This window comes from Phalacrocorax carbo, chromosome Z, assembly GCF_963921805.1.
Source record: "Phalacrocorax carbo chromosome Z, bPhaCar2.1, whole genome shotgun sequence".
NCBI lineage: Eukaryota > Metazoa > Chordata > Aves > Suliformes > Phalacrocoracidae > Phalacrocorax > Phalacrocorax carbo.
The window spans coordinates 36,548,913-36,576,691 of record NC_087548.1 but is presented as its reverse complement, the minus strand read 5'-3'; the positions used below and the strand labels follow the sequence as shown (position 1 = coordinate 36,576,691).

Below are 27,779 nucleotides of genomic sequence, written 5' to 3'. Positions count from 1 at the left end.
TAGTCTATGGATGCTCCCAAAGATATACTACGTTTCTACTTCCCTTCATTTTTTACATTTGATAACAAAACAAACAAACACACAATATTTCACTCAATAACATTTCATTTCAATTGAACTTCATTTGTAGTGCTGACTGAGACAAACTCAGAAATCACACTTGAGGGAAATCTCTGCCTAGCACTCTTTTGGAGTGCTTTTAAATTCTGTAAGTTTGGGGGTCCTTCTACTGAAATTGCCTGCCATGCAGAGAAACTGGACCTGAACCTTTATTTCAAAAATTCATTCAAAATTTTCCTTAAACTTGCACTCAATTTTGTTTGCTCATTTTTGTTCTTAAAAAGCAAAACATAGCAAATTAAATAAAAAGCTCACTAATTGCAACAGAAAAACGTGTTTTCTGTAAAATCTGATCTGCAAAATTAAATTAGACAGAAAAACAAACAAGCTTTACATTAATGATAGCAACTGACAAATTACTTGGTTCTTAATTTGCTTTCTCTGTCAAGATACCTCTTCAGGAGCCCCCTGTTTAGCATGGGGAGAGCAGCAGGAGGGCTTCATTTGCCACTGTTGACTTGCTCCATATGACACAAAAACCTAACATTAAGCCTATGAAGACAATTCCATTCTCTTCACTTCACCTTCTGTATATTTTGGGTAAATACAGGCTTGAGAAATTTCTTTACATACCTCTTAGGACAAAATATTGAAGGACAAGCTGTGATACCCATTTATCTAGTGGCTTACTGCTGCCTCCTCAAGTATGTGTGGAAAAATAGAAGCAGAAGCAAAATTCTATACATTTATGAAGCTTGCTAGTGCAGTTTGCCAAGGGCCTTGTGACTCAAGACTGGGACTCTATGCAGTAACAATTACCTTTAAAGAACTGTTTTTTAACCATCATTCAATTAAAGTTAGTACAATGACTATGCATAAAACATACATGAAATAATTATTGTGGATGGTTCTTAATTTAAAGGATGTTAAACAGCTTGTAGACATCTGCTAGCAAGCTGAAATGGGTCATTCAAAATTTATCTAACTAAATTAAGGGGAAAAAATGTTTCTCCTCCCGGGTCGGCATGTCACAAGATAACTAAACTGACTTAGTAGGCTTGCCTGGGAATCCTTAGCTGTCAGTGGTGAATATGCAAAGGGCCAGCAAATTAAATCAACCTGCCAAACTGTCAATTTCAAGCCTCATGACTGCACGAAAATAGCATCACTGGAAGAAATCAAGCATTGCCTTCTTTTGGGTTTCCTGGCACCTATTCAAATACTCATGCAGTTGTGGCTAATTTTGCATGCAAATTTCAGTCAATAAGCTCAGAACAAGACCTCCCAAGATATTTCAAAGGATCTGACAGTATTTTTTTTGAATACCAAATCAACAGTAGTTGAAATTCAATCTCCATTTGCTAGTGCTTTACATATGCACAGTGTCCCCTCTACAGGGCTAAGTTAATGAGAGCCGTACCTGCTTTCGCTCATATCCTCCCAGCCGTCCTTACCGCAGTTCTCAAATACATTACTCATAACCTTGATGGACTGTTTGAGAAAAGCACCATGATGTCCCAAAGAGCTCTTTTTCTTGGCTGTTTTTAATTTAACCTTGGTACCTGTTATCTTGCAATTACATTGCCCACAGGTTGCCACTGCTTTGGCTTCATCCAGCAAACACTTCACCTCCTGTACTTGACTCAGCAAATCTTCATTTTCATTTCTCAGCGTGTTAGCTTCTGCCACTTGCCTCTTCAAAGAGGCAGCTTCTTTTTCCTGCTCATCAATCACTAAGTGAAGTTCTGCTTTGTCTTTTTTTATTTCACAAATCCTCTTAAGTAGTGTTTCCAGCTCTCTTTCTCTTTTGTCCGCATCTTCCTTTTGCATTTTTAAAGATGCATTCAAATCATTTTTCTCCTTCAGTAAGTCTTTATTTACTTCTTTCTGTTTCTTTAATTCCCCTTCAATGGCTTTGAATTTTCTTTCTAGTTGTTGTACCTAACAAAAGCAATTTTAGTATTCATAATATTTCACTCTACCCCGTAGGAGAAAAAAGTGTTTTCAAATATATTTATTATATGACAATAATATTACATTAACCACAAGGACAAAAGCAATCTACAGTCCTTAATTCAAAAATAATTCTAACGTAGTGCAGATTAAAACATTTTAGCTGCAATAATACAGCTGTTGAACAAAGGGCAGATGGTAAAAGAAGTTAAAATTCCAGGCAAAGTGACACAGAAGTTTAAGTATGCTAATGAACCTTCCTGATGCATCTTGAACTCATTACTGATTTGGTTATACATACTAATTGAATCTAAAAAAACATTTTCAGATGGAAAAATATTTTGAAATACAGACAATTTTGCACTAGCTATCTAAATCAACAAGTTCTATTAAGTGTTGTAAACACACAAATTAAATATTAATTTCATCTTCCAAAAAACCCCAAACAAATCACAGCAAGAGACATCAGAAGATCAGCATCTAAAGAATATGAAGGCTGAAATGTATCTTCTGTTCACAGAAGGGGAATATCTATCCTATTCCAATGAAGCCACTTTACAAGCTTCTCATATATAGTTTAAAGAAGCATATTTTACCTATACAGAATGCATATACTTTGTAAAATCCTTTGAGGTTTGCACATATTTGATGCCATTAACAATAAATTGATTCCCAATGTTCTTCTAGAATATTTGTTTAAAGTTATGACCAAACTCCACAATTTCCAGACATAAGGGGCAATTTTAATTTCAGCAGATACTAAAATGAACATCTAGTCTGTGAGATTTCCCCAGAAGCTTGCAAAGGGCATCAGAGTGAATTTTGTGCTCAGTAACCAGTGAGTTTTGTGCTCAATAACTACTTAGTCATTTGGGAAAAGTATTTTTCGTTGGTTTCGGACAAGCTCCTTCTCCACTCTTTCAATAGGGGAAGTGCCAGGTGCTTTTCTGGACATGGGTAAAAAGACTATTTTTCAAGAAACTATAGTAAAATGCACATGGCCAAATTCAGCTACTCACCTTGTAAAATACTGGCCAATTCCACCACTTTGTAACAATATGAAATGTCAAAACTTGCTTTGACATTGAAGTTATTGAAAGCATAGTATTTCTTAATAAATGCTATAAATTTTGCAAGGACATTTTGCCAATGCATTTAAATTATTTTAGAACTTATGGAATGATTTACAAAGTGGATACTACCTATTTGATTCAGATAAATGAGAGCTCTTAATGCATACAGTAAATTAGGGCAAGAGATGCTCAAACTTCCTATACATTTGTGAATTTGATACTGAATCTGTGAGTTTGATAGCAAACCTTTAATATGCACACCTGTCTATTGTAACCTTCCTATATGGAAATTCATAGCACTCCCACAAGGAAGAGAGATTGCCTTACCGTTACATAAAGTTATTGGATAAAATTGGGAAGAAAAAAAAAAGAGGGATTTTTCTAAATGCTTCAGTAAAACCACGGTTTAGGATTAAAACATAGTTTGTACTTTCCTTCCCAAAAACAAGGAGTTAGACCAGTAGCTTTCTTCAACCACCTACCTACACTGAGATTCTGCTATCATTTTCTCAGTTCTTTAAAGCAACCTTTTGCACTCACTAGCACTTAAATTCATGTATGACAGGTGGAAAGAAACAAACAATGAAGAGTTCTACACCTATCCCTAAGGTACCATCATAACCCTGTATATCCATAGAGATAAAAATTATGCAGTACCTGGTAAACAAAATTATAGTTCTGAAATATAGATGATAAGCAAGCATAAACTATGTGACATTTGAGATGGTAGCATTCATATTATTTCAATTATTCACTCTATCTTAAGATAAATGAATGTGAGCACTTCCTATTCTGTGTGTTATTATTTTAACATGATGTTTGTCATTCAGTAATAACGAGATGACAGCCTTCATTGCCTGACCATATGGCAAGTGTTACAAGTATATACAATCACATCATCTGCTGTAAATTACCATACTTCCTACAAGACAATTCACAAATAAAAACTAGACATACCTAAACTGACATTCAAAGTTATAGATTTGTGTTTATTCAATTTAAGCATATTTTTAAAGATTTATAAGTAATTAAACAAATATTGTTTTGCAAAATGACAAACAAAAGGCATGATACTGTTTGAAGGATGTATTTTCTTTGCAGCAAACAAAACATATGGTAAAATACAAGTGAGCCCTCTTAAGTGAACACCTGTTAACGTACTAAACTACTTGTGTATATAACAAATATCAATACAAATAGCAACTAGTTAAGAACACCTTGTTACTGTATGAGGTAAAACACGTAGAATATTGAGGAGTAAAGATTAAATACTCATCATATTTGCTAAGCCAAGGAACACTAATGCATATGGTACTATCCTGTGAAAAGAGTGATAAACCCACATATGTAAAAAATATTTGCATATTCAATGTTGTGCTAAAATTTACATACAATAAAAAGTGGATTTACCACTATTCTTCATCAATATATTTTTTTCAGCAAGACCTCTATGGAAAATAATACCGGAAATAATGTAAAATTACATACACAGAAAAAGCAATGAAGGTTTCTGAACTTAAAAGTGGTAAAATGCTAAGCATATGCTACTTCCAATTTAGATAATTTGTTAGTTTTTACCATTATAACTTTGAAGATTCTTTTAATTTTCTCTGACATGAACCATGTTTATCTCACATGATACATTCACAGCTACTTCACTAGAACTAATTTCTGACACAACTCTGGAAATCCATATTTTTTAATTAGGAAAGGAAAATCATGGACTAAATTAATGAGTACTGACATATATATATGATTCTTATATTAAAATTTACATCTGTTTGCTGAGGTTGGTATCTTACCTTCTGTAACATCTCATGTGAAACTTCTTTCATATTCCTCTTTGGAGTACTGTTCTTCACCCCATCACCTTCACTAAGTTTAAAAAGTGGCTCTAGCAGAAAACAAATAATACATCTCTATCAAAGAATAAATAAAATACATTGTGACACCTAGTATTTCACTAAAACAATAGCTAGACATTTTAACTAAATACATTCTTTACTTCTGCAATTATTTATAATGTGGTCTATTTTCTTGACAAGCTTTTTGGCCAGTTTCTACAGAGTGACCTCTTTTCAAAGTGTTCTGTCACATAATTATGAATCTTTGTAGCATCACAGCATGGTTTTTTTTCATACTACAAGCTTTTCAAAGGTACAATAGATCTGCAGGTTAAAGATACTGTACTTTCATTCCAATTTTCATTCTTTCATAGACTATTTCCTCTATGCCTTAAAAGCAGAATTCATTGCCTTTTTATCTACACAGTCACTACCAGTTTTATTCTCTAGGTCTTGTCCCCTGCTAGGAGGATCAGAGTGATTGGTGAACAAAGCAAACAGTAACAGAATTAGGATGGATGGAAACTTTAAACCCCTTTTTTTGTTAAGTGGAAGATCATGTACTTCACCAGATAAATCACACAAATCATTCCATTGCAATACTGTGAATTCATAACAATTAGTAATTGACACAACTAATAAGAGTGAACATGACTCTAAGCATCACTCTCAGAGACAGCTATGCACTTTAGGTACTAAAAATCCCACAAAAAAGACAAGTTAAAAATTAGATCTATTCATAGAGAATGCTAAGAAAAACTTTAGAAGTACTAATACATATGGTAAATCAGAAGTAAAATACCTGTTTAGATTTGAACTAAGAGCTTAGCATTCACAAATTGCCCACTTCTCATAGGAACAAGCAATTACATACCTCAGAAGGACTTTTTCTTAGAATATGAAATATTACATTAAAGAACAAAATATGCCAGTACTGTAAATACACTACAATATTCACATTTCTTTTCTTGCTTTTCTTCCCCCAAAATTAACTTATTAATCTTAAGGGATAAATGTCTCTCCTACATGGTGGGGGTCTGCTTTAGAAGTATCATTTCAAACTACAAGCAGACATGTCAGGTCACTTAAAAACTTTTGATTTATAAACAAAGCAAGTGTAGAAGAAAACAGTGTTACTCTCTGTAGATTCACAAACCTCTTGATATAAACAGTGACTAACAAGTTTGTTAGAGTGAATTAGACCTTTCTTTTGTCTTTGCAACATGTCATGGCCAATTAATACTTCTGTATTCATGAAATAAATGGAACACTATTCTAAAGATAATAAAAGCTGAAAAAGGTAAAACTATGCATCTGGGGAATATGTACCTTTACCTTGATATTAATATGTTAGTTCCCATGTTATTTCAGACTACAGTCCCCCAGCACAGTGGTACTGCATACATTTACAACATTCTTTAAGTAACACACAAAGATAATATGAACATGCTTTTCATCTTTTTCTAAATATTCACTCATTTGAATGTTTGCTGTAGATTTTATATCAGCATTTACTGTACTCCACTGAAAAGAAAAATTATTTCCCATAGTCAAAGAAACTGATCAAAGCACACAAGGTGTTATGTTTATTATGTGGGTGTATTACAATAGAATTTAAAACTCTACCTATAAATAAACATATTATATGCAGAGAATAAAGAATGCTACTGCAAAATAGAAGAGACTATACATGTTCATTATTACCACAGAAGTCATAAGCAACATAAATTAAAGAAAAGCCAAAGGGCACTGATGCGTAACCCTTTCTATCACGCAGAAAATAAATGGCCTATTCAGCCCCCTTCTCCTCTCCTCCCTTCCAACTGTTATGTAATTGTTCACAGGAATTGGTTAGGGAGGCAATGAAACAGCATTGCCTATAACTGTCTGTCTATGATAGCAGAAAGATTCATCGTATCAGTCTATTCAGCAAGACATATGCTCTACCCATCATACTCCTAGATAAAAAACACCAAGTTCTCCTGCAAGGAATAGACCCACTATCTTCAGTTGTCAAATTACCAAGGTCTTAAAGAAGTATGCTTACGTCCCACTGAGAAAACAGTTAACTGACAGCTTTAGAACGTAACACTTAATTCCTAATTAATGGTCACCATATCTGGTGATGAGTTAGTTCAATATCGCTGCCAAAATGGCACCTGAACTATGATACCACAGCTCACTATTAGTATCTGCAGAAAGCCTTCTTACACAGAGAAAAAACTATCAGTTTCAAAAAAAACAGAGCTGTGTATTAGTCACTCAGAGTACCTACATGAACCATCAAAAGAATGAGATTTTTGCCTCCAGTATGCACCAGGTGAAGCATTCCCCTGACAGGAGGTGCTGTGGTGCAGAAAGCCACTGTGTTACTGACCTCAGTGGTAGCCACCCATGCTCCCAAAGATGTGCTAAGACTGAAACAGCCAGTGGGGAAAAACACTGTGAAGAGCACAAAAGGGAAGATCATTCTCACACATGAGCTGGGGACGTGGTAGATTCAGAAGTCGTCTCATAATGAAAGAAGCCTTCAGACTGCCTCCTTGAAGAAATAGGGGGCCAACAGTTTACCTTCTTTTAATAAGGCACTTGTTATTTTTCTGAAGAGGATTAGATGGACCCACTTCCCTGTTTTTGGAAGAAATGGCATGAGTACCTCCCAACATATTCTTTACATTCATACCAAATAATGGCATGAAAAGTGTGAATAGTGAATTTGGATTTGATGACTGCTAGAAAATAATTGTCAATGGTGAAAGAGACACCTTGAACAATTGAATCAGAATGGAAAGAAATTGAGAATGGCAGTAGTAGAGTTTCCTTTCCCTGACCTCCTTCACCTTTGACAATCAGGGTTTGAAAGATGATACAGAAGAGCAACAAAGCTATCCAGTACGTCATCCTGACAAACACAACTGATATCTATCTAATGAAGCAATAGGATAGAACTTATCTTTTTTAATACAGAAAAGCTCAGCCACTTTTTTATCTCTCAATGTTAGAATGCCTGATGGAAACAGGTGCCTGCTAAGGTGAAAGCGAATTCCATGAGTGGTAGGCTGAGTAAATTCATGTCATCAGGTTGGGAAGAGAAAGGCATTTAATACCCATTTTAGGGCAGAGGGTGTATGCACTTGCTTAGTGCATAAGCAAGGATTGCTCACATACACTCATGCTCAAAGATGGACATCCAGCTTCAGTCATTATGGTGAAGTCTTCCAGAAAATGTCAACCAACTGATAAAACTGCCCACCACACTGCAATGCCATAGGGATTTGCAAGGGGAACAACAAGGAAATCACCTTCTACAGACTGGGTGAGCAACTACTTCTTATACTTCAGTTAGTACAAGTTTGGAAATGGCTGGAATCAGCTCACTCTTAGGTGCTAACTAAAAGTTTTCATTAATACATATCTTTAGACTTGATTTTTTATCTCATAAAAATTTTTTGTTATTCTAAATGATAACTACAACAACAAATACTGGAAAAGGTAAATAGAATTTGCCTAACACACTTCATTAGTAGTTTAACCCTTTTTATCAGTCCCAATATAACAACTACTAATCATCAGAACAATAACCAAACTAGATGTGTGCATCTACCCAGACACTTTTAAAAGAGGATATGTTTTAATCTGAAAAGATAATGAAGAAGGAAGGCATAAAAAATTAATTGTTAAAGCACTAAACATATCAAGAACTGGCAGTTTCTGGGATCTGACTGTTTTTTGGAAATGCATGGTTATTGCTCACCAAGTCCTCAACTCCTCCTCACTGCTGATTTCCTTTCACTTCTCTCTGTGCAAAGACTGACTAAACTGGCAAAAACGAATCAGTGATTTTTAAGATCTGTATTTTAAACCTTCACTAGTTCCCTTCAGCTCTAACTGAGGCTATGAAAGTTACACATAAGAATTAACATGAAAGAAAACAGTAACTTTCAGTCTTCAGCAGCTGAATATTTCCACTTAGTTTTATAGATACTATAAAACAAATTTAAAATAAAGGGGGAAAAGATCTTTATTTTTTTCATTCAAGTGGCCAACATAATCACAAAAAAACATCCAGCAGCAAAAAACTTGGATAAAGAACTATAAGGCTTTATTGCTAAGAACATGCAGAGTACTTCTCCAAGTCTCTTACTCCCTTCCTTTGCACAATACAGTGCATAAAGAATTCACCACCCAGCTGGTCTATAACTATGCACTCTTGACAAGTTCTCCCAGACCATTCAGGAACAGCAACTAATACAAAGAATCAGAAGAGCGACGGAGTGGCAGTGGTAATATATTACCTATCGGACTGACAAAGACCCATTTTCACAGAACCATCAACTACTGTAAAGATTGTAAAGATATAAAAGAAGATATTAATGATCAATTCTTACAGAAGTTCCACCGTTTTGATTTACTATCAAATTCATGTACTTTGTGAGACTACTATTAAAAAGGAAGTCTGAATGGGCATGAAATTTCTGTAGCACTCTCTTTCAATACTACAAAAACATTTCAGATTCTGGAGAAAGCTTCATAAATATCTAAACATGTTTTAGATTTTACACATATATAGTTATATATATACATAGATATTTCAAACATAAAATAATTAAATTTTATGTCATAAACACACATAAATTGCACGCATGTATTAGTGAATAAATCTAAAAATTGTCATTGACTTCATAGGCATAAGGAGAACTTAAGGGTAAACATACTCTGAAATATGTATGGCCTAACACTTGCAAAATACACATTCAAGTAAAAGAAATCAACCTTTAGAATGAAAGTAACCTTAAAATTAATATTTCTAATAGACATATACATATGCACACATACACATATAAAATACTCTATCTTTTTTGTTGTAAACATAGTTAAACTCCTGAACTTACCCACAGATCGGTGTGCTTTCATCTGATCCAATTCTTCTTCAAGATTCAGTCTACAAAAGAGGAAATAAAAAGGTGTCCTGGTTTTGACTGGCATACAGTTAATTTCCTTCACAGTAGCTAGCATGGGGCTATATTTTAGATTTGTGACCCAAAGTGTGTTAATAACACAGGAATATTTTTGTTACTACTAAGTAGTACTTACAAGAGTCAAGGCCTTCTCTGTTTCTCACCCCACCCCACCAGTGAGTAGCCTGGGTGTGCACGAGGGGCTGTGATGGGATGCAGCCGGGACACCTGACCCCAGCTGACCAAAGGGATATTCCATACCATATGATGTCATGCTCAACATATAAATCTGGGGGAAGAAGAAGGAAGGGGGGGATGTTCGGAGTGATGGGGTTTGTCTTCCCAAGTAACCATTAAGTGTGATGGAGCCCTGCTGTCCTGGAGACAGCTGAACACCTGCTGCTAACAGGAAGTAGTGAATGAATTCTTTGTTTTGCTTTGTTTGCGTGCACAGCTTTTGCTTTACCTATTAAACTCTTTATCTCAACCATGAGTTTTCTCACTTTTACTCTGCCAATTCTCTTCCCCATCCAACCAAGGGTGGGGAATGAGGCGGGTAGCAAGTGGTGAGCAAGCGCTGTGTGGTGCTTGGTTGCCAGCTGGCGTTAAACCATGACAAAAAATAAGAAACACAGAATAATCACATAAACATCACTAAAACCATTTAAAAAATTAAACCAAAACCATATCAATATATTACTGGGGAAAAAAAGTGTCAAAACCCAGGAATTAGTTTTAATTTGGCAACACTTTGCATACTTCAAACAGAGAAACTCACTTGTACAACAGTCGTATAAAATTTATAAATCTGAATTTACAAAATTCAGATATAATGTTGGTTGTAACATGCATTAAAGGAGTGTGGCCAGCAGGTCAAGGGAGGTTATCCTCCCCCTCTACTCCGCCCTTGAGAGGCCACATCTGGAGTACTGTGTCCAGTTCTGGGCTTCCCAGTTCAAGAAAGACAAAGAACTACTGGACAAAGTCCAGCAGAAAGCTATGAATATGATCCGGGAACTGGAGCATCTCCCTTATGAGGAAAGGCTGAGAGACCTGGGTTTATTCAGCCTGGAGAAGAGAAGACTCAGGGGGGGATGTCATAAATGCTTATCAACATCTGAAGGGTGGGTGTCAAGAGGATGGGACCGGACTCTTCAGTGGTGCCCAACAAGAGGACAAGGGGCGTCAGGCACAGGTTGGAACACAGGAAGTTCCACCTGAATATGAGGAAAAAATTCTTTACTATGAGGGTGACAGAGCAGTGGAACAGGCTGCCCAGGGAGGTTGTGGAGTCTCCTTCCCTGGAAATATTCAAAACCTGCCTGGATGCGTTCCTGTGCCCCTTGCTCTAGGTGTGCCTGCTCAAGCAGGGGGGTTGGACAAGATGATCTCCAGAGGTCCCTTCCAACCCCTACCATTCTGTGATTCTGTGATATGCTAAGAAGTTTCATCCATTCCTTTTTAGGTAAGGAAATGTCTGAGACGAAAAGGAGACCAGTAGGATGTGGAATTTTGTCAAGAGGGGAATAAATACTCAGTCTCAGATGAAACCACCAGCCAACCTTGTGCAGATATATCTTACCATTCCTCTTTTGCCAGTGACTATTTGAGAAACTTTTTAACAAAATCTCCCCTCCCCTCTTCCAGCACTGTTCTACTACTATACTACTACTATAATAGTAGTATATTCTGTAATATCAATCAGCTAAGATCTCTGTACAACAAAATACCTGAATTAGTCTTTTTCATTTTATTAGAATTACATAGAAATAAAGTTGCCAGGATACCAATGCTGAAGTTTCAAAGTCAAATTCGAAATTGCTAGAATGAAAGACATTAATTTAAATTGTTTATTTATACTTGCGTTTTCTGACACAATCTTTAATTATATAGTTGCACACTATTTTAGCAATAAGATGCTTACCTATTTTAACCTAGGATCCTACAGCATACAGACCAGAGGGCAGATTTTGCTTATAATATAACCTCACATCCTATACAAATTGACATTATTCTAGCTATTATGAAGGTTGGATGGCTAATTTCCTCACAGCCTTTTTGGCTGTACTCTGAAAAGCAGCACCTAAGTGCTTCACAGGAAATTTGTGCTTTACGAAATCCCTCTGAGATAAGACACAAAGAATATCAGGCCAAAATATCTGCTAACTTAAGGAAAGGGTTTTAAAAAATGGTCTTTCAGTATAGACAGCTTTTTAAAATACATTATATGTTTAATGCATCTCTGATTTAGCCTCAATTCTAAACACGACAATTCACATCCCACAGTCTCACATGAAGTATAAAGAAAGCGAGAAACATGAAGTCAAAGTAACTTGCTTTGCATGACTCATAAGACTGCAGCTATTTTCAGAATCACTCAGCTGCCTTCACAGGTTGACTTTCTTTGCTCTTCTTTCATTCTCCATGCCTCAGTCATCATCAACTTCTATAACACAGAATACAGCGGCCCTTACCTCCACGCTGCCCTAACTCCTCATAGCATGTTGACTTTTGCACTGAATAGCAAAATTCTTCTTTGAAAAAAACATTCTCTGTTTACGCAGTTAAAGACTGCATTCAACACTACATTAATACAAGGGAGTGAATTAAGGATATTTTAGAATCCTTCCTGCCTGAGCCTCTATCTTCTAAATGTTATTTTTCAACTTTAAAAACATTATTTGAATGAATGCAAGTTTACACTCATATATACATACATACTGGCTCTGGAAACTCTAAGTGACAAGCATACAGTGATAATGGTACAAGCTTTTAAAACAGACCTAATTTTAAATGGGTTTTTTTGGGTGATGAAAGACATGCAGACGTAAATTATATGAAATAAGTAAAGGGGTAGGTTTATAGTTTGAATATCTGAAGCACTTCCAAATACATTCGCCTGTGAAATAGCATCTAACTGAAGTTATGATATATCTAAGCTGGAAATAGTTCATGCAAGCCTAGACAAGAATTTACAATGTCTAATACAAGATCCAACCCATACAAGTCAACAACTGGCTTGCATGAATGCTAGAAATGCCCAACTGGGTTATACCAGTGCTGGGTCCATTCATCACTAGTGGCCTGCCTCCAGCAGAAGCAAAAGCAGAGGCTACTCAGGAGAGAGCACAAGCCTAACAGGTTCTGCAGTCTGATTCCCATTTTACAACCTGAAAGTGGCACATAAGCACTACCCTTTGTTTCCTCTGCTTTACCTGGCTCCCTGTTGCTAAAAGGACCTGTCCCGCAATCCTGCAGGAATGGAACTTCTTTATAACCTTTCACATGGAGCCTTATCAAAGGCAACTGGAAAATACAGATCAGATTTTATCCACATGGTTACTGTCACTCTTCTGCAATTCCAGCAGGTTAATTAATGAAGCAGGATTTCCTTTTACAGGAGCCACACTGACGCTTCCCCAACAAAACTGTGTTGATCTGGGCTCAGTGATCTCTCTCCCTCTCTGTTTTATTTTTTTCTTTTTTTACCTCTTTTCCTAAAGACAGACTGCCATCTTACCCAAGTATGGAAGCAGTCAGGCTCACTGGTCTGCAGCTCCCCCGGAGCCCGTTTTGTAGATGGGATTTACAGTGGCAACCTGCCAGTCAACTGGCACAATGGCTGTTTACAATGAGGTTACAGTTCAGTAAATTCATACTTCAGTTTCTTCATATTCCTCAGGATGTGAAGATATTAGCATCAAGATATTAAAAAATAACTTATATCTTTGACCTTATCATTGCTGTACAGTTACTTCAAACAGATCTAACACCTTTGATATATCTGCTACAAAGAACACATGAATTGTTGGTAACTTCTTAGCATTCTCAATGGGGAAGTCTCATCCAAAGATTCACTGAGCTGTTCTTTTAAGGCCTTGTAAAACCTATATTTCCTTTTATATTGTTATCATTAAGCAAACCTACAAACTTCCTATCTGGCTTCTTTTTCACTTTTTTAAACAAAATTTTACTATCGCAGCTTAAGCATCTTTGAAAATCACTCTTCAAGAGCTTTTTTAGCCTTCTCAACTTTCCACTTGCATTTGTCCTGCCATTGTTTATTAGCCCAGCTATTATGACCAATGCAAGCTTACACTTTAAATGCTGACCTTTTCTCTGAGAGGGCCACAAAAACTTCCCTTTGAGTCTTTACAGAGAGCTTTTTAAAGCTGCTTTGGGGTGGGGGTTGGGTTTGCATTTTTTATTTAATTTTTAAAATTGTAGCACATTATTTCAGCTGTGTCTCAGCTACAGTACCTTTCTTAAAAGGGTCTCTAACTGTTCATAGGCTTACTGTACTGCCTGCTGCAGTGTTTGGGGGATTGGAGGTTTTTTGACTAGTTGCTTCATTTTTATGTGGTTCCCTTTCTGGAAAGTGAATAGCCCCCGGGCAATTGTTTTGGTCCACTCTCTTCTGCTACTATTTAAATCTAATTAAAGAAAGAAAAAAAAAGGCAAACATCACATGAACCCATCTTCATAAAGGATGAGATGTAGGGAAATACAGACCTCACCTCTTTTCCTAGGAAAGCAACAGAGCAAATTATCCTGGAAATCATGTCCAGTCACTTAATGGACGAGAAAGTAACCAGAAACAGCTAGCATGGATTTACCAAGAAAAAATTTTGCTTTCTCAACCTGATCACCTCTGTAAGGTGATGACAGGCTGTAAGAATAAAGGGAGAGCAGGCAGTAGAGTATACCTTTAATTTGGCAAGGCATTTGGGATGGTCTCCCACTTCCTTTATTGCCAAACAGTTGAGATGTCCTGATTTTGGCTGGGATAGAGTTAATTTTCTTCCTAGTAGCTGGTACAGCACTGTGTTTTGGATTTAGGAGAATAATGTTGATAACACACTGGTTTTAGCTGTTGCTAAGTAGTGCTTAAACTAGTCAAGGCCTTTCCCAGCTTCCCATGCTCTCCAAGTGCACAAGAAGCTGGGAGGGGAGGGGGCACAGCCAGGACAGCTGGCCCAAACTGTCCAGAGGCATATTCCATATCAGATGATGTAATGCTCAGTATATAAACTGTGAGGAGGCAGTGATAGCTACTCAGGGACTCGTCAGTGGTGAGCAGTTGAATCACTTGTTTTTCCTAGGCACCCTCTCTCTCTCATGTTCTTATTTCATTTCCATTATTAAACTGTTTTTATCTCAACTGATGCATTTTCTCACTTTTGCTCTTCAGATTCTCTCCCCCATTCCACCATGGGGGGAGAGTGAGTGAGCAGCTGTGCAGTGCTTGGTTGCCGACTGGGGCTAGACCACGACATGAGATCTGAATTGAAAAGTAGATAAGGTGGCTGGGAAATTGGCTGGACTGTTAGACTCAAAGGGTGATGATCCATGGTGTGGAGTCCAACTGGCAGCTAGCAATTAAAAGCAAACCTCAGGGATCCATACCAGAGCCAGTACTGTTTAATGTCTTTATTAACAACCTCAAAGATGGGTTGGAGTGCCTCTTAGCAAGTTCACAAATGATATAAAACTGAGAGGAGCAACTGATACACTCACTAGAGGGCTGGACCACTGTTCCGAAAGACTTCATAGGAGAAAAAAAAATGGGTTGATGGGAACTTCATGAAGTTCACCACAGCCAAAGTCCTGCCAGAATAACTCCTGGCAACAGGACATTCTAGGATACCATCCGGCTAGAGAGCAGCATTGCAGAAAAAGTGGGATCCTTCTGAGCAACAATTTGAACATCAGGTAGTGATATGCCTTTGTGGCAAAGGTTAACAACATACTAGCATATATTGGCAAAAGTATAGTCAGCTGGTTTACAAAGCTGATTCTGTTCAGCGCTCCTGAGACTGCATGTGTGGCTGTATCTAGTTTTGGGCTCCTCCAGGGAAGACACCGACCTACTAGATTAAGTCTAGCAAAGGGGTACCATGATGGTCAGACGTTGGGCACATGATTTATGATGACAGGGTGAAAGACCTGGGTTTATTCAGCCCTAGGAGAAGGGAAGATTTTATTGCTGTCTACCTAACACAATGGTGTCAAAAAGATGGAGTTTGACTTTACCCAGAGGAACACAGTGGATGGTATGACAGCCTACGGACACAAGTTAGAATACATCAAATTCCAACTAGATATAAAAAAAAAATTGCTCCTAAGGCTGTTCAAACACTGGAATGCTTGCCCAGAAAGGTTCTGAAATCTCCATCCTTGTTCTCCATCTCCTCCATCCTTTGTCAAAACTTGACAAGACTCTAAAAAAACCTTCCCAAACTGCAACTTCTTTAAGCAGCAGATTGGACAAGACAGCTTCCAGAGGTTCCTTCCAAGCTGCACAATTCTGCACTTCTTATTGTATTGAGGTAACTATTACTGAGAGGCTTTCTCTCCAATGCTTTCTCAACTAAGTTCTGTTTACCACTCAAAATAAAATCCAGAAGAGTGTTCTTCCTTTTGGTTTCTAAGACTGATTGTTCTAGAAAAGTTACTTATTCCGTAAAAAATTTGTATTTCTACATCTTGACTTGGCAAGATAATGATGCAGGCTTTATGTGGATAGTTGAAACCCTCCATGATTACAGCCTGTCCTTCACAACTCAGCAAATCTTGTTTCACATTTCTGCATCACAGTCAGCATTCTGATGAAAAGATCAGCAGTACAATCTCAGTGCTTATTTATTATTAAAATACAGGACTTCTACACAAAAGTGTTACACAGTGCTCCCTTTTTCTATAACAGCTGTCCGATATTACACATATAATCCTCTTCATACAGTGTCATTCCTGCAAAGCTAGTACTTGGGCAACACTGTACACCACAGATTACAGTCTTTCCTCCAGGTCATTATCACAGGTTTTACAAAGGAGGTTTTCTTGGTTTGTGAATAGCAAGTCCAGCAGTGCCTCATTCCTGGTTGGCACATCTAACATTTGTATCAGGAAACAGTCTTCTACGCATTCCAGGAACTTGGTGGATGACACAAGAGCTGCTGTATTGTTCTTCCAGCAGATGTCTGGGTAGTTGAAGTCACCCATCAGGACAGGTTCTGCTGGCCAGAAGCTTGCTTTAGTGCTCCAAGTTATCACTTCATCGGCATTGTCATCGTGGTTAGGAGGTCAGTAGCAGATGCCCACTGTGAGGTCCTGCTTGGAGATGACCCCTTTGACTTTAACCCAGAGGCATTCGATAGAGCAGTCACAATCACCATAGTTGACTTCGATACATTCAAGGTTTTCCTTAATGTAGAGTGCAACTCCTCCACCTCTTCTACCCTGCCTGTCTTTACGAAAGAGCCTATAAACATCCATTGCGACCCCCAAAACATTTGAGTCATCCCACGTTTCAGTTACTCTATGATGTCATAAACTTCTGAGTGGGCACGGAGCTCCAGTTCCTCCTGTTTGTTACCTAGACTGCGTGCATTTGTATACATACATGTATACATTTGTATATGCTTACTGTGTCAGGACTGTCATCTGATGCCAAGCAGTCTAGCTCTGTACCTTTTTTTTTTTGGACTTCTAGCACAGAAATATTTGTAAATTATTTCCTTGTTCTGTTGCTCAGTACACCAGTGAACTACTGTTGACAATATTTTAAAACAGCTTTCCTTATTTTTTGTGACCTCCTGCTACCAACACCCACTTCCTCCTATCCTTAAAAAGGGTCCCTTTACTACAGAAGCATTCTTAGTGCATGAGGACACTGTCACATCAGCTACAAAGCAGGTCTGATCTCATTCATGGTCTCATCTATGAGATTAAATTTCTCCTTGCAAACAGGATGTTCTCCTTTCCCAAGATGTATGCTTTTTGCAGCAGCACATATAAAACACACCTTGCATGTAAATAATCATACATGTCACATTAAAACAAATGGAATAAATTGCATTCCACTGGGGAGCCTGCTACCTGCATCCTGAGCTTAAACATGTTCCAGTCTGGGGAAGCTTACACAGGTATTGCCTTCCTTTGTGAACAAATCACTCTCATCTGTCCTGTCCTGTTCTGTCCTAATTAGTTAGTTGGTTTCTTGGTTTCTTTCATTTTTTCTAATCTCTGAAGCCTGACAATCTTCAATTCACTAGGTTGTTAAGTTTCAAATGCACAGATTGGGCCACTCAAGGCCTAACACAGTTAGTATAGAGAAAATTTCTAAGTATTTAACTGATTTGAGAACAGATTCTGTACTGACTTATATTCAATCTTTTCTTTCTGAAAAACAACTGTTATACAACAATACCTTCAAGCTTTATTTTCTACAGAATTTTTATGGCGGATATAGTGCCAACAGCGAAAAATAAAAATTTATAATCCATATGGTCCTGATACATATTACATTAATTATATAAAATCAGAAGATGAAAAACTAAGATACAAGTAATTGTGGCCTTTTATCATGATTTATTACTATCACTCCTAAGTTTTTTTACATTTCAAGGCCAAAAAAAGATCAAAAATTGCAATGTGAAGAACCACATATAGAAGCAAGCAGCTCTTCCTTCTTTTCTGCTTGTTCCCAACTCAGCAGTAAAATATCCTCTGACACATTTGAATATTTTTGACATGCTACTCTAGCTAAACTTGTTAAAAACAAAAATGCACCTGTATATGGATTATAAAAAAAAATATACATCTAGTTCAGTTCTCTAAAATTCACCATAGAAGTACTGTGGTGTCCATACTTTGTTAGAAGAGTGCATGCAGCTCAACAAAAAGGAGGAAAGGGTGTAACGTGATCTTCTTGAAGAGTACAGTTCTTTGCAGAGACTGTACGATTGCTACTTTCCCCAAGAACAAGTGAACATGATCAGCTGGAAGAAGCATCAAAGAAGGGTCAAGTAAGAACTTGCTAAGGGGCAAGAAGGAACTCCAAGGAATTCAAGGTAACTGAAGAAGTCACAGAAAACTGCTGAAGAATAATGCAACACTGAAAGAAATTACTCAACCTAAAAGAATATAGTTGCAACAAGCGGGGTGGGGGGAGGGAGATACTTGCTTTCCAGCCTTTCATTTACACCATTATTTACCTAAATGTCCCATCACAGAACTGATTTATCTTTATTAAACTATCCCTCCCTCTCCAAAACATATTTCAAGTGTGTCTGAAGATAAACATCTCTCTGTGTTTTTTTCCCCAAAAGGGGGGTGGCCTTTAACAGACTATGGCTGCCCCACCAGTCTTTTAAATGATCCATGTTCAACACTTTTACAAAGTGGATTAGGTACTTGAAGAGACCTGTGATCCAGCTGCACAGATTCTAGTGACATGAGATGCTTCCCTCACTTACCTAGGGTGAAAGAAGTGTTGCCTCTGCAATCCTTCAACTCAAAGGATCAAAAATAAGCTCTGTGTGTGGTAATGCAGAATACTAACCTACTGGAACTAGGGAGTCAAAACAGCAGTGTCAAAGTTCAGATGGGGTTAATAAAAGCTTCCAACACTATTTTAACAGATTAAGCTAATATTTGCTGTAATTATATTAAGCATATGCTCCCTCGGTTTACTGCATCATTTTTTTTTACATCATTCAGTTCAATTAACACATCAAACAATGAAAAGAAGAAATGCACCAGGTTTTGTTCCTAACTGAAAGGGGATTTCTCTGTGCATTGAAAAGCTTGTGTTTGATTTAGCAAGTGCTGAGCAAAGGGCATCGTGTTTATGTCATCTGAAAAGATCCGAGACATAAACTGAAGCTGAGAGATGGAATCTTTGAAGGTATTTCTACAGTGGAAAGGTAGTTTCTGTGTAAAATGCTTCTAGTCAATTGTAGTCTTGAAGCATGGATATCAAAAAGAAATTTTTGAACATTAGTATATGCCTCCTCCATCTTTTGACGGTAGAAATGATGGGAGTTGAAGATGTTTCAAGAGTAGGCAGTTTTGAGGATGATGTATATTTTAGATGCCTTATGTTAATCTCAGTTTAACTGTGCTTCTAGCAGTTTTTTTTAGGACTGATCCACAAATTTTACATTTTACAACATTTTACATACAACTACAAGCTTGACTGAAAAAAAAAAGAAAAACTAACAGCATATTTTAAACTTTTTGTATCTGATATCAAATAATTTTTCTCCTGATATATCCAGTAGTTACTAAACAAAGTGAAAAAAAATAATAAGTTTACAATACAGATTGCATTCATTATCTTTCCTATTTCAGATTATAACACTGAGTGTTATACACAAGTTATAACACAAGTACTTGAGCCACTGAGAACTCTTTTCCCAGTAAGGAAATTCAACAATGAGTGTATTTAGGAAATGCAGGAGAAGAACAACTCTACAAAAATTTGGAAACAGTCAACTATCTGCTTAGTAAAGCAGTAAGATACAGCATGGAGGACGCTTTCAGTTTACCCATTCACAAGAATCCTAATGGCAATGCATCAGTTGAAAAGCAGGATGCTTTCTAGTTCTTTTCTTCATACAATGTATGTTTTCACTTGTGCAAGCAAATAAAATATATAGCATATGAAAATTATGAATCAGCATTTTTGGAGAAAATTTGATTTTCTGCCTTTTTAAAATTAAAATTTTTTAATTCTATGGTTGTATTTAAGTTTGCATGTTATTTGGTCAGCATCACATAAACATTATTTCACTATTATTTCTGCTATTACACAACTTAAAAACCTCAACCTTCTAAGCATTTTATGATAAACACATTTTAAGCTCCATTTTTACAGGGAAGAGCTAGAAACTGAAGTTCATTTAGAGATGATACACCTGCGCAAAAGGATGAATATGATGTATGTAGGTAACAAAGTCCTGCTAAGCAAACCATACACAACATCAACAAAAGAAAAAACTAAACAATTAAGGAATGTGCAAGGAGAAACTATGCAGTCCTGCAGTCAAGGCTGATAAACCAGGAGGGAAAGAAAAAAAAGAGGCTTATGGAAAAACCTAACACAGACTACAGAATTGATTAAGGTTCTAAATTGAATATATATACAGCATCGTAGAACTCCAAAGAAAGCCTATAGCAATCATAATAGGAAAACAAAAAATTTATTTGAAAAAAGGTTCTCTCTATAGACTCAGAGAAGATAGACCTTTGAACCATAATTCAAGAATGAATGATGAGATTTGAATACAATGGAAATATGCAGGTCAAGAGGAAAGACAAGCAAACCTGAGTGAGTATAAATTTATCATTCCCAGATCATGATACATTCACAACTTTGCACCTTTTCTCTCGACAAAGTCAAAGGCTACTACTGCATTTTAAAGTCTCTGTCACATTCATGATGAGTATTCATTCTGCTATTTAATTCAACTTTTAAAAAGGGAAGTTCCTAGGGTATAATTTAAAACAAGAGAGGTACCAGACATGACCTTTGTGCAAATGTTTATCAAATACTGTGAAGTATTCTGACTACTTACACAATCTTTTATATTGATAAGTGGAGTAGGTGAAACATTGCAGGGTGTTGAAACTCCAGGATTCTGTAAATAAGCTCTTAACCATTAATAAATTGATTAAAAAACTAAAAATAGAAATAAAACCTAACTAAATTTCAATGTATTTTAAAAGCAGTGAAAAAACTGCTTGGAATTGTCTCTGAAAATTTGCATAAAACATCTTCTAGCTGTACACATGAATAACCTTAGGCAAAGGAGATTCATTACTAGAAATTCCTTTTAGCAATCTAGATTAAAAGAAAATTAGTAACCACTCAGTTAAACTTTATTAAGTTCATTAAACTCAGAGTCTAAACTCCTATCTGCAATGGTAATGCTAACACAATGAGCCACTTCTAAAAGCCTGCAATGTTGAAATTGCAGTTATCACCTGGCCTGTACCCAGATGCATTCTTTACATAGGTTCATTTCAATAAGTTTGGTTTGATTTTCTTCAAAACATGGCACTGGGAAAGTCTTTTCAGTCCTGGTTAGTTAATAGTCATGGTTTCTAGAGTCCTAAAGAAGACTGTATAACTGAAAAATGGACCCTGAAAATTTACAGTTACACTCTACCAAATTTGCCAATAATGAAGGTCACATACTTATGAGTGACTTACATGATTGTTACTTCTAATATTAAGAACAAATACACCAATCCTATATCTATCAGATGAATTGAAAATCTTATTTAAATTATGTATTCAGTTCACATACACTTTTATGCTCAGGACCATTTCTTAAAAAGGGAGGAAAAAAAGACTGGTTTAGCAATGTGCTTGAAAGAGTAATAAAACTAGTGGACTGAAAAAAATCCGGAATTTATGACTGCTTCCAGAAAAATGCCTTGCTGTCATACTCAAATGTTGTCTTTTCTAGCAGCTTTGCTAGCCCATCAGATGGGAGAGAAGTGACTTAAAGTCCTACAAAGTCTAGAAACTGGTGTACTGCTTTTCACCTTTATGCAGACCTGAAATTGCCTCATGGCCTTAAGCTTTCCAGATAGAGAGGGTATGCTGCTTGTAAGTATATCTAGTAAAATTTAACTGTTTCTTCAGCTATTCTTTCTCAACAATAAGCATTTTCTCACCTGTTTCCAAAACAAGTCAAAAACCCAAAGAGACCTTCTGACAATATAACCTACTTCAAAATACTTTTAAAGTTTACTCTGTTGACAAGAAACAGTCCAAGCCAACAAGAGTCATAAGTGCTCTAGATTACATGGTCAGAGAACAACTTCCTACTCCTTCCTAGCCAAGAAGCCACTGAGTCCTTGAATTAACAGCAATCAGCACCCTATATTAGCATGAATCTACTGGCACTTCCTAGAAGACTGTCAGTATCTTCTAATATGATAGGTCAGAAGTAGAATCATGTATTTGTTTTCACATCCCAAGAACAACCTCAAAGAGCTTTTACTATCAATAACTTCATAAAAGTCATTCTTGTTCCTTGTAAGAAATACAAAAGGCACTAAGAAAGGCAGAAAAGCACACAGCATCCTGATTAATGTACCATTGCTTAATTTCTATCCTCCAACTAACAGTCTTACTTGGCAATATTAAAACAAGGATGGTAAGAAATCAAGAGAGATCAAATCTATCCACCTAATAGTTTATGCTGGTATTGCATACATTTTTAAAGGTCCTGACCTTGACCCACAATTAGAGTACCAGCTCTTTCCAGTATCATAATAATTTCTGAATTCTATTTTATAGCAATATACTACTTTTGATTACTCCTCCATTTTTTAGTTATTTTTGTAATAACCGTTTGAAATATAGGAAGAGGTAGCATAATAAAACCTGTGCAATACAATCAGTTTTGCCAAAGGAATTACTTCTGATTTCTTTTAGATTATGTCTAGGCATCAGCAAGAAATTATCTGTAACAGTTGCTTACTTATCAAGTTACTATAATAGGCGAAATGTTTGTACCATCTGCATATAAGCAGGGCTTGTGCAAAATACACCTTCTTGCTAGAACAAAATTTCCTAGTACTCATCATTTTTAATTGTCAGCAGTTCTAAAGATACCATCAGGAGCCCTCACACAGCCCCAGATCTAAGGTACTTATACACAGGCGCACTTGGGTCTCAATGTATTACAGAAAATGTAATTTAGAAATATGGGCTGAACTATAGCATAAACTTTCTTTCTGCACTTAACAGTTCAAAAGGCTCCTTCCCTTAAGAGTTGCCAACCCTAGGTTAACCGTTGCCAGAGGACTCTAGTTAGTCCTCTAGCAAACCACTGCCTCCAGAGTAATGCACATCTCATAAGTCAGCCATTGCTCATCAGCATTCACAGGTAGGGCCAGCAGGAGACTCCTACACTCCTCTGCATACAGATAAAAGGAATTAAGAGAGCAGGCTCATGGCAGTCTAAAATAAACATCCATACGAACAATACGACTTTTTTTTTTTCCATTTGTCCTGGGGAGTTTTATCTGGAAAATAAAACCAAGCAGAGAATCTCATTTCTAATAGAGCTGAATATATAAGAAGGAAAAACCCACTGAGGAAACTGACTCCCTCCCAAGGATTATAGGTTGTAAGACTGCAGCAGGATGACTCTTTGGAGAAATAAGCAGAACCAACTACAATCTCCTAATGCATACTCTTGCTGGTGTGGACAGATATCAGGGGGCTAGTCCAGCAGCTGCTGCAGTCAGGTAAGTTTTCCTCTGAGTCCAAGAGGTTAACTATTGCCTTTTCAAATCTTTTCCTCCAGAGTCATGGAAGATCGTTAAAGAATGGAAAGCCAAATTAAGAAGAAAATCAGACAGGAAAAGACTGCTAAGCAAGATTCACATGCTCTTTACCAGGGTCCTTAAAAAGGGACAGTAGTGTTGCTTATTACAGTAACCAAAATAACTAAGTTTTAAAGACACTGGGTCAAAGTAGTGCCAGAGAACTGCAATGTTTTCTTATCCAAAGCTTAAGCTACATATCCTAATAATCCTTGGAAGGAAAATGGGACAGCAGAATAAGCTCTGTTTTCATCTCCTCAGAAAGGAAAGGAACTTGAGAAGAAAGACAGCAGATCAACATAGAAAGGTCTTCTAGGTAAGCAAAACTGAATTGTCCTTACTGTTCACGAGTCTTTAAAAGGGTAAAAATTCAACTCTGTAAAACCATATGTAGAATGCACATAAAAATGCATAGTTTTGAAAAAGCCCATACATAAAATATAGGAAGAGGCTGTTGCAAATTAGGGTGGGGAGTCTTGATACATCATAATGCAAACACTGATGTTAATTTTCTACTACTCAAAAATTGTTTAGAGTCATGAGAACCAAGCTAGGTGGAAACTTTATCCAACTTTTACAGGTGAAATACTGATCTGACAGAAAGTCTTCAATTTGTTCCTACAGCATTACGATTCAAGAATATTTGCCTGCAGTAAGGGCAAAATATGCTCTTTTCATGGGTCTGTATATTTATGTGTCAACTGACAGCCCTGGGAGGTGAGAGTAAACCTGGGAGCAGGTGTTTGATCGAGACTGTGCGAGAGAGCAAAAACCACTACATATGTCTGGGGATAATGCTGCCAAAAGAAGAGTAAACCAAAAAGTACTAGCATTACTTACATTTTGTGAACATTCAAACTATCCAGAATGATTTACTGGAATTCTTTTGCAGGAAGAAAATTGTAAACTTACACGTTACGCAAAGAAACCTGTAGTCTTAATTAACCAAGGAAATGGAGTATTTGACTTTACAGAGTCACTGAGCTATCTATCCTACTTTGTCCATTCACTTCCCAGAAATATGTCTTTATCGTTCTTGTTTACCAATTCAGTCTCTTAAGGATGGATGAAAATTGCAGGAAGCAATATCTGTTGGTGCTAAGTAAAGTCTCTCTGATTTACAACTCACATTCAGGAGCGAAAAAGGATAAAAGCAACTCCCCCCCCACCAATCCAATGTCAGTTCACATAACAAAAAAGTGAACAGTGTCATAGTTGTCAAGAATGAGTTTTGAGATATATTTCAAATTGTCACTCAAAACCCAAAGATGCACTAGTGACTAGCGACTAAAATAGTTTCAGCTGACCAAAAGGGGTTAAAAAATGTTACATTGTGCGAATTATGCTCATTATTTTGATTTTTTGCATTCCTTTATAACAAAACCATCAGAACAGCCTCATAAACAGTGTTTACCTGTAGTTAGTTTGGAAAGGATTCAACCTGAAGGGCCATGACTGGGGTACCGCTGTAATCAATGTAACTCAGAGAAGCACATAAGGTAAGGACTCCATTGCATGAGTACCAAAAGAGTTTTATTATCGCATCAGTGCTTTTAACCTTTATATAAAGCCCAGATGACCAACACACCCAAATCTCCATTACCTACAGCCTGTTTTTAGTATGGAGATGGTTTCCAATAATGTAAAGTAAGGACACAAATCAAGTTCTTAAATTATTTCTTACACTAAAATATTTGAGTTTTAGGAAAATTTGGAAGATTCCATGTTTATTCTCATGTGATTGTGTTTGAAAAGAGCAAATACAACAATATATCTTCGAACACACATTCTGAATTCTTTGCAAATTAGATGGTCCAAAAATATTAAGACAGCATTAACTTTTGTATGTATATGCATATTCTGCCTCGTGAAACAAAAGAGAGCCAAGAAGTTAATCACTACGATCATGCTGGGCCACAATAAATGTCCACCTAGCTCCACATTTGATCTTCTGAAATTCTAGAACTGTACACTTCAGGAAAGATTTCAAGATATAGGGCAAGAGTACATAAACATTGCTTAATAAATTTCATTGTCAGGAAAATGGAAAACTAGCTTTGTATGCTAAATTCAGCTGTTGTCAGAAAACATCAAGCAGTGCTGCTCTTACCACAATTACCAGGAACTCCATAGAAATTGTGGAGAGAAACCTATATTCATTACTCCCTCATTACTCTCTTAATATAGCAGCCTAAAAACTTATGTTACAGCTTTGGTGTTATAGATTGTATGTTCATAGGCGTCTTACTATGAATATTCAGTACAGTTTAACAAGACATACTTAGTACTTCTTTATTTTTATACATACATACATATATATTTGTAGGCTGAGAAATCAGAGATTTCCACCTAAATGCTGAAGAACTTTTGTCTAGGCAATAGAGAAAAGAAAAATACAGCACTCACAAGCTTACTAACAATACAATATTTCATTTCTGTAACACTCACATAATCTACAGAAATCACTGAGCTTCAACAGCAAGGCAGACAACACTTCTCTGAAAGCAATACAAAAGCAAGCTAACTTAGAGTCCCTACCTTTCTCCAACATCTCTCTGCTATTCTTGTCCCTGACAATGCCTACATTTTATCATTAATGCAACTTTAGTTCTGCCTTTCCCTGCTTATGCATTATGGAAGAACGTTTAATGGCATGACCACATGTTTTCAGTATGACATAGCCTCATGAGGTATGAGAAGGCACTGAAAAACTACAGGCTGCTGATAGAGATTTTATAATATTACTTGGATTTTGAACCTGCAAACAAGAAAAGTCTGATTAAATATGGAAGAACGAAAGAAAAACATCAACACATTTGATTTCCAAAAACTCAGCAAGCCCCCAAATTTGTCTGTTAGCCATGACACAGGAAATCACAAGACCTCGTAAGATCTTCAGAAAAAGTTCTAGAGACGAGCTTAACAATTAAAGATCATTAATCTCATCATCCCTGACAGATTACTCATACTGTAAAGCAACAGTATATTTTTTTCAGTTAGCTGACACAGTGCCTTCTGAAAATATAACAGGAAGCTTGCTAGAAAAGAGAAAATAATTCTCTTCATAAACAGGGGCCATGTGAGTTAATTATGCAACAGCCCCTAAGTTACTTAATGTGACATTTACAGCTCTGACTTTGGTCCTTTAAACATGTCTTTTAAAAACTGCACCCTGTAGTACAACTAACGCTGCTGTTTTCTTACATTTTCAATTATTTCTAGTGGTTTTAGTCAACAACCGCACTGTTTCAAGTTCTCACACTTAGCCTGACCGCCATGTCCACTGAGCAATGTTCGGTCCACTCAGTGACCATGTACCTTTGTCAGAACCCCCTAAGACCAGCTGCAGAATCTAGGCTGTAATCGTTTTCAGTAGAATGAAAGGTAGTATTTTAGATTTAGCAAGCTTTTTATCCATTCAAAACCTAAAAAACCACATCATTATTTTAACTATATTTGGCTTTGCAGAATTAGTAATTGCAGTAAAAGGTAAACAAGAGCCCTGAGATCTTAGATTTTAGTATTCTGCAGTAAGAAGCCTGCTATGTTCCAGCACTCCTAAAACTGGAGAAAGATTACAGAGATAGTATGTATGCCAGAAGGGCTATACTCTGTAGGTGGTACTTTTTAACACTGATGTAGCATGAATACACTTTGTTCCAAATTAATTGGTGCACGACATAGCTATCGAGTAGAACAATGGAAAAAAATACTGTGGTATTTGGATGTTGAACACAACAATGGAGCTTTAAAAACTAAAG

General features: G+C 36.7%; 1 protein-coding gene across 9 annotated transcripts in view; it reads right to left on the bottom strand.

Annotated features, from left to right (window-relative positions):
• Positions 1–27,779, bottom strand: part of CNTLN (centlein) — a 200,869-nt gene that overhangs the window by 68,006 nt on the left and 105,084 nt on the right. For all 9 annotated transcript variants that reach the window (XR_010370779.1, XR_010370780.1, XR_010370781.1 and 6 more), the window contains 3 exons: positions 9,823–9,872; positions 4,889–4,980; positions 1,481–2,001 (listed from right to left, as the gene is read on the bottom strand). Coding sequence is in view for 6 of the 9 variants with exons in the window: in XM_064439574.1 (XP_064295644.1) it covers positions 1,481–2,001; positions 4,889–4,980; positions 9,823–9,872 (663 nt within the window). In the remaining 3 variants the exon portion in view is untranslated. The remainder of the gene's footprint in view (positions 1–1,480; positions 2,002–4,888; positions 4,981–9,822; positions 9,873–27,779) is intronic.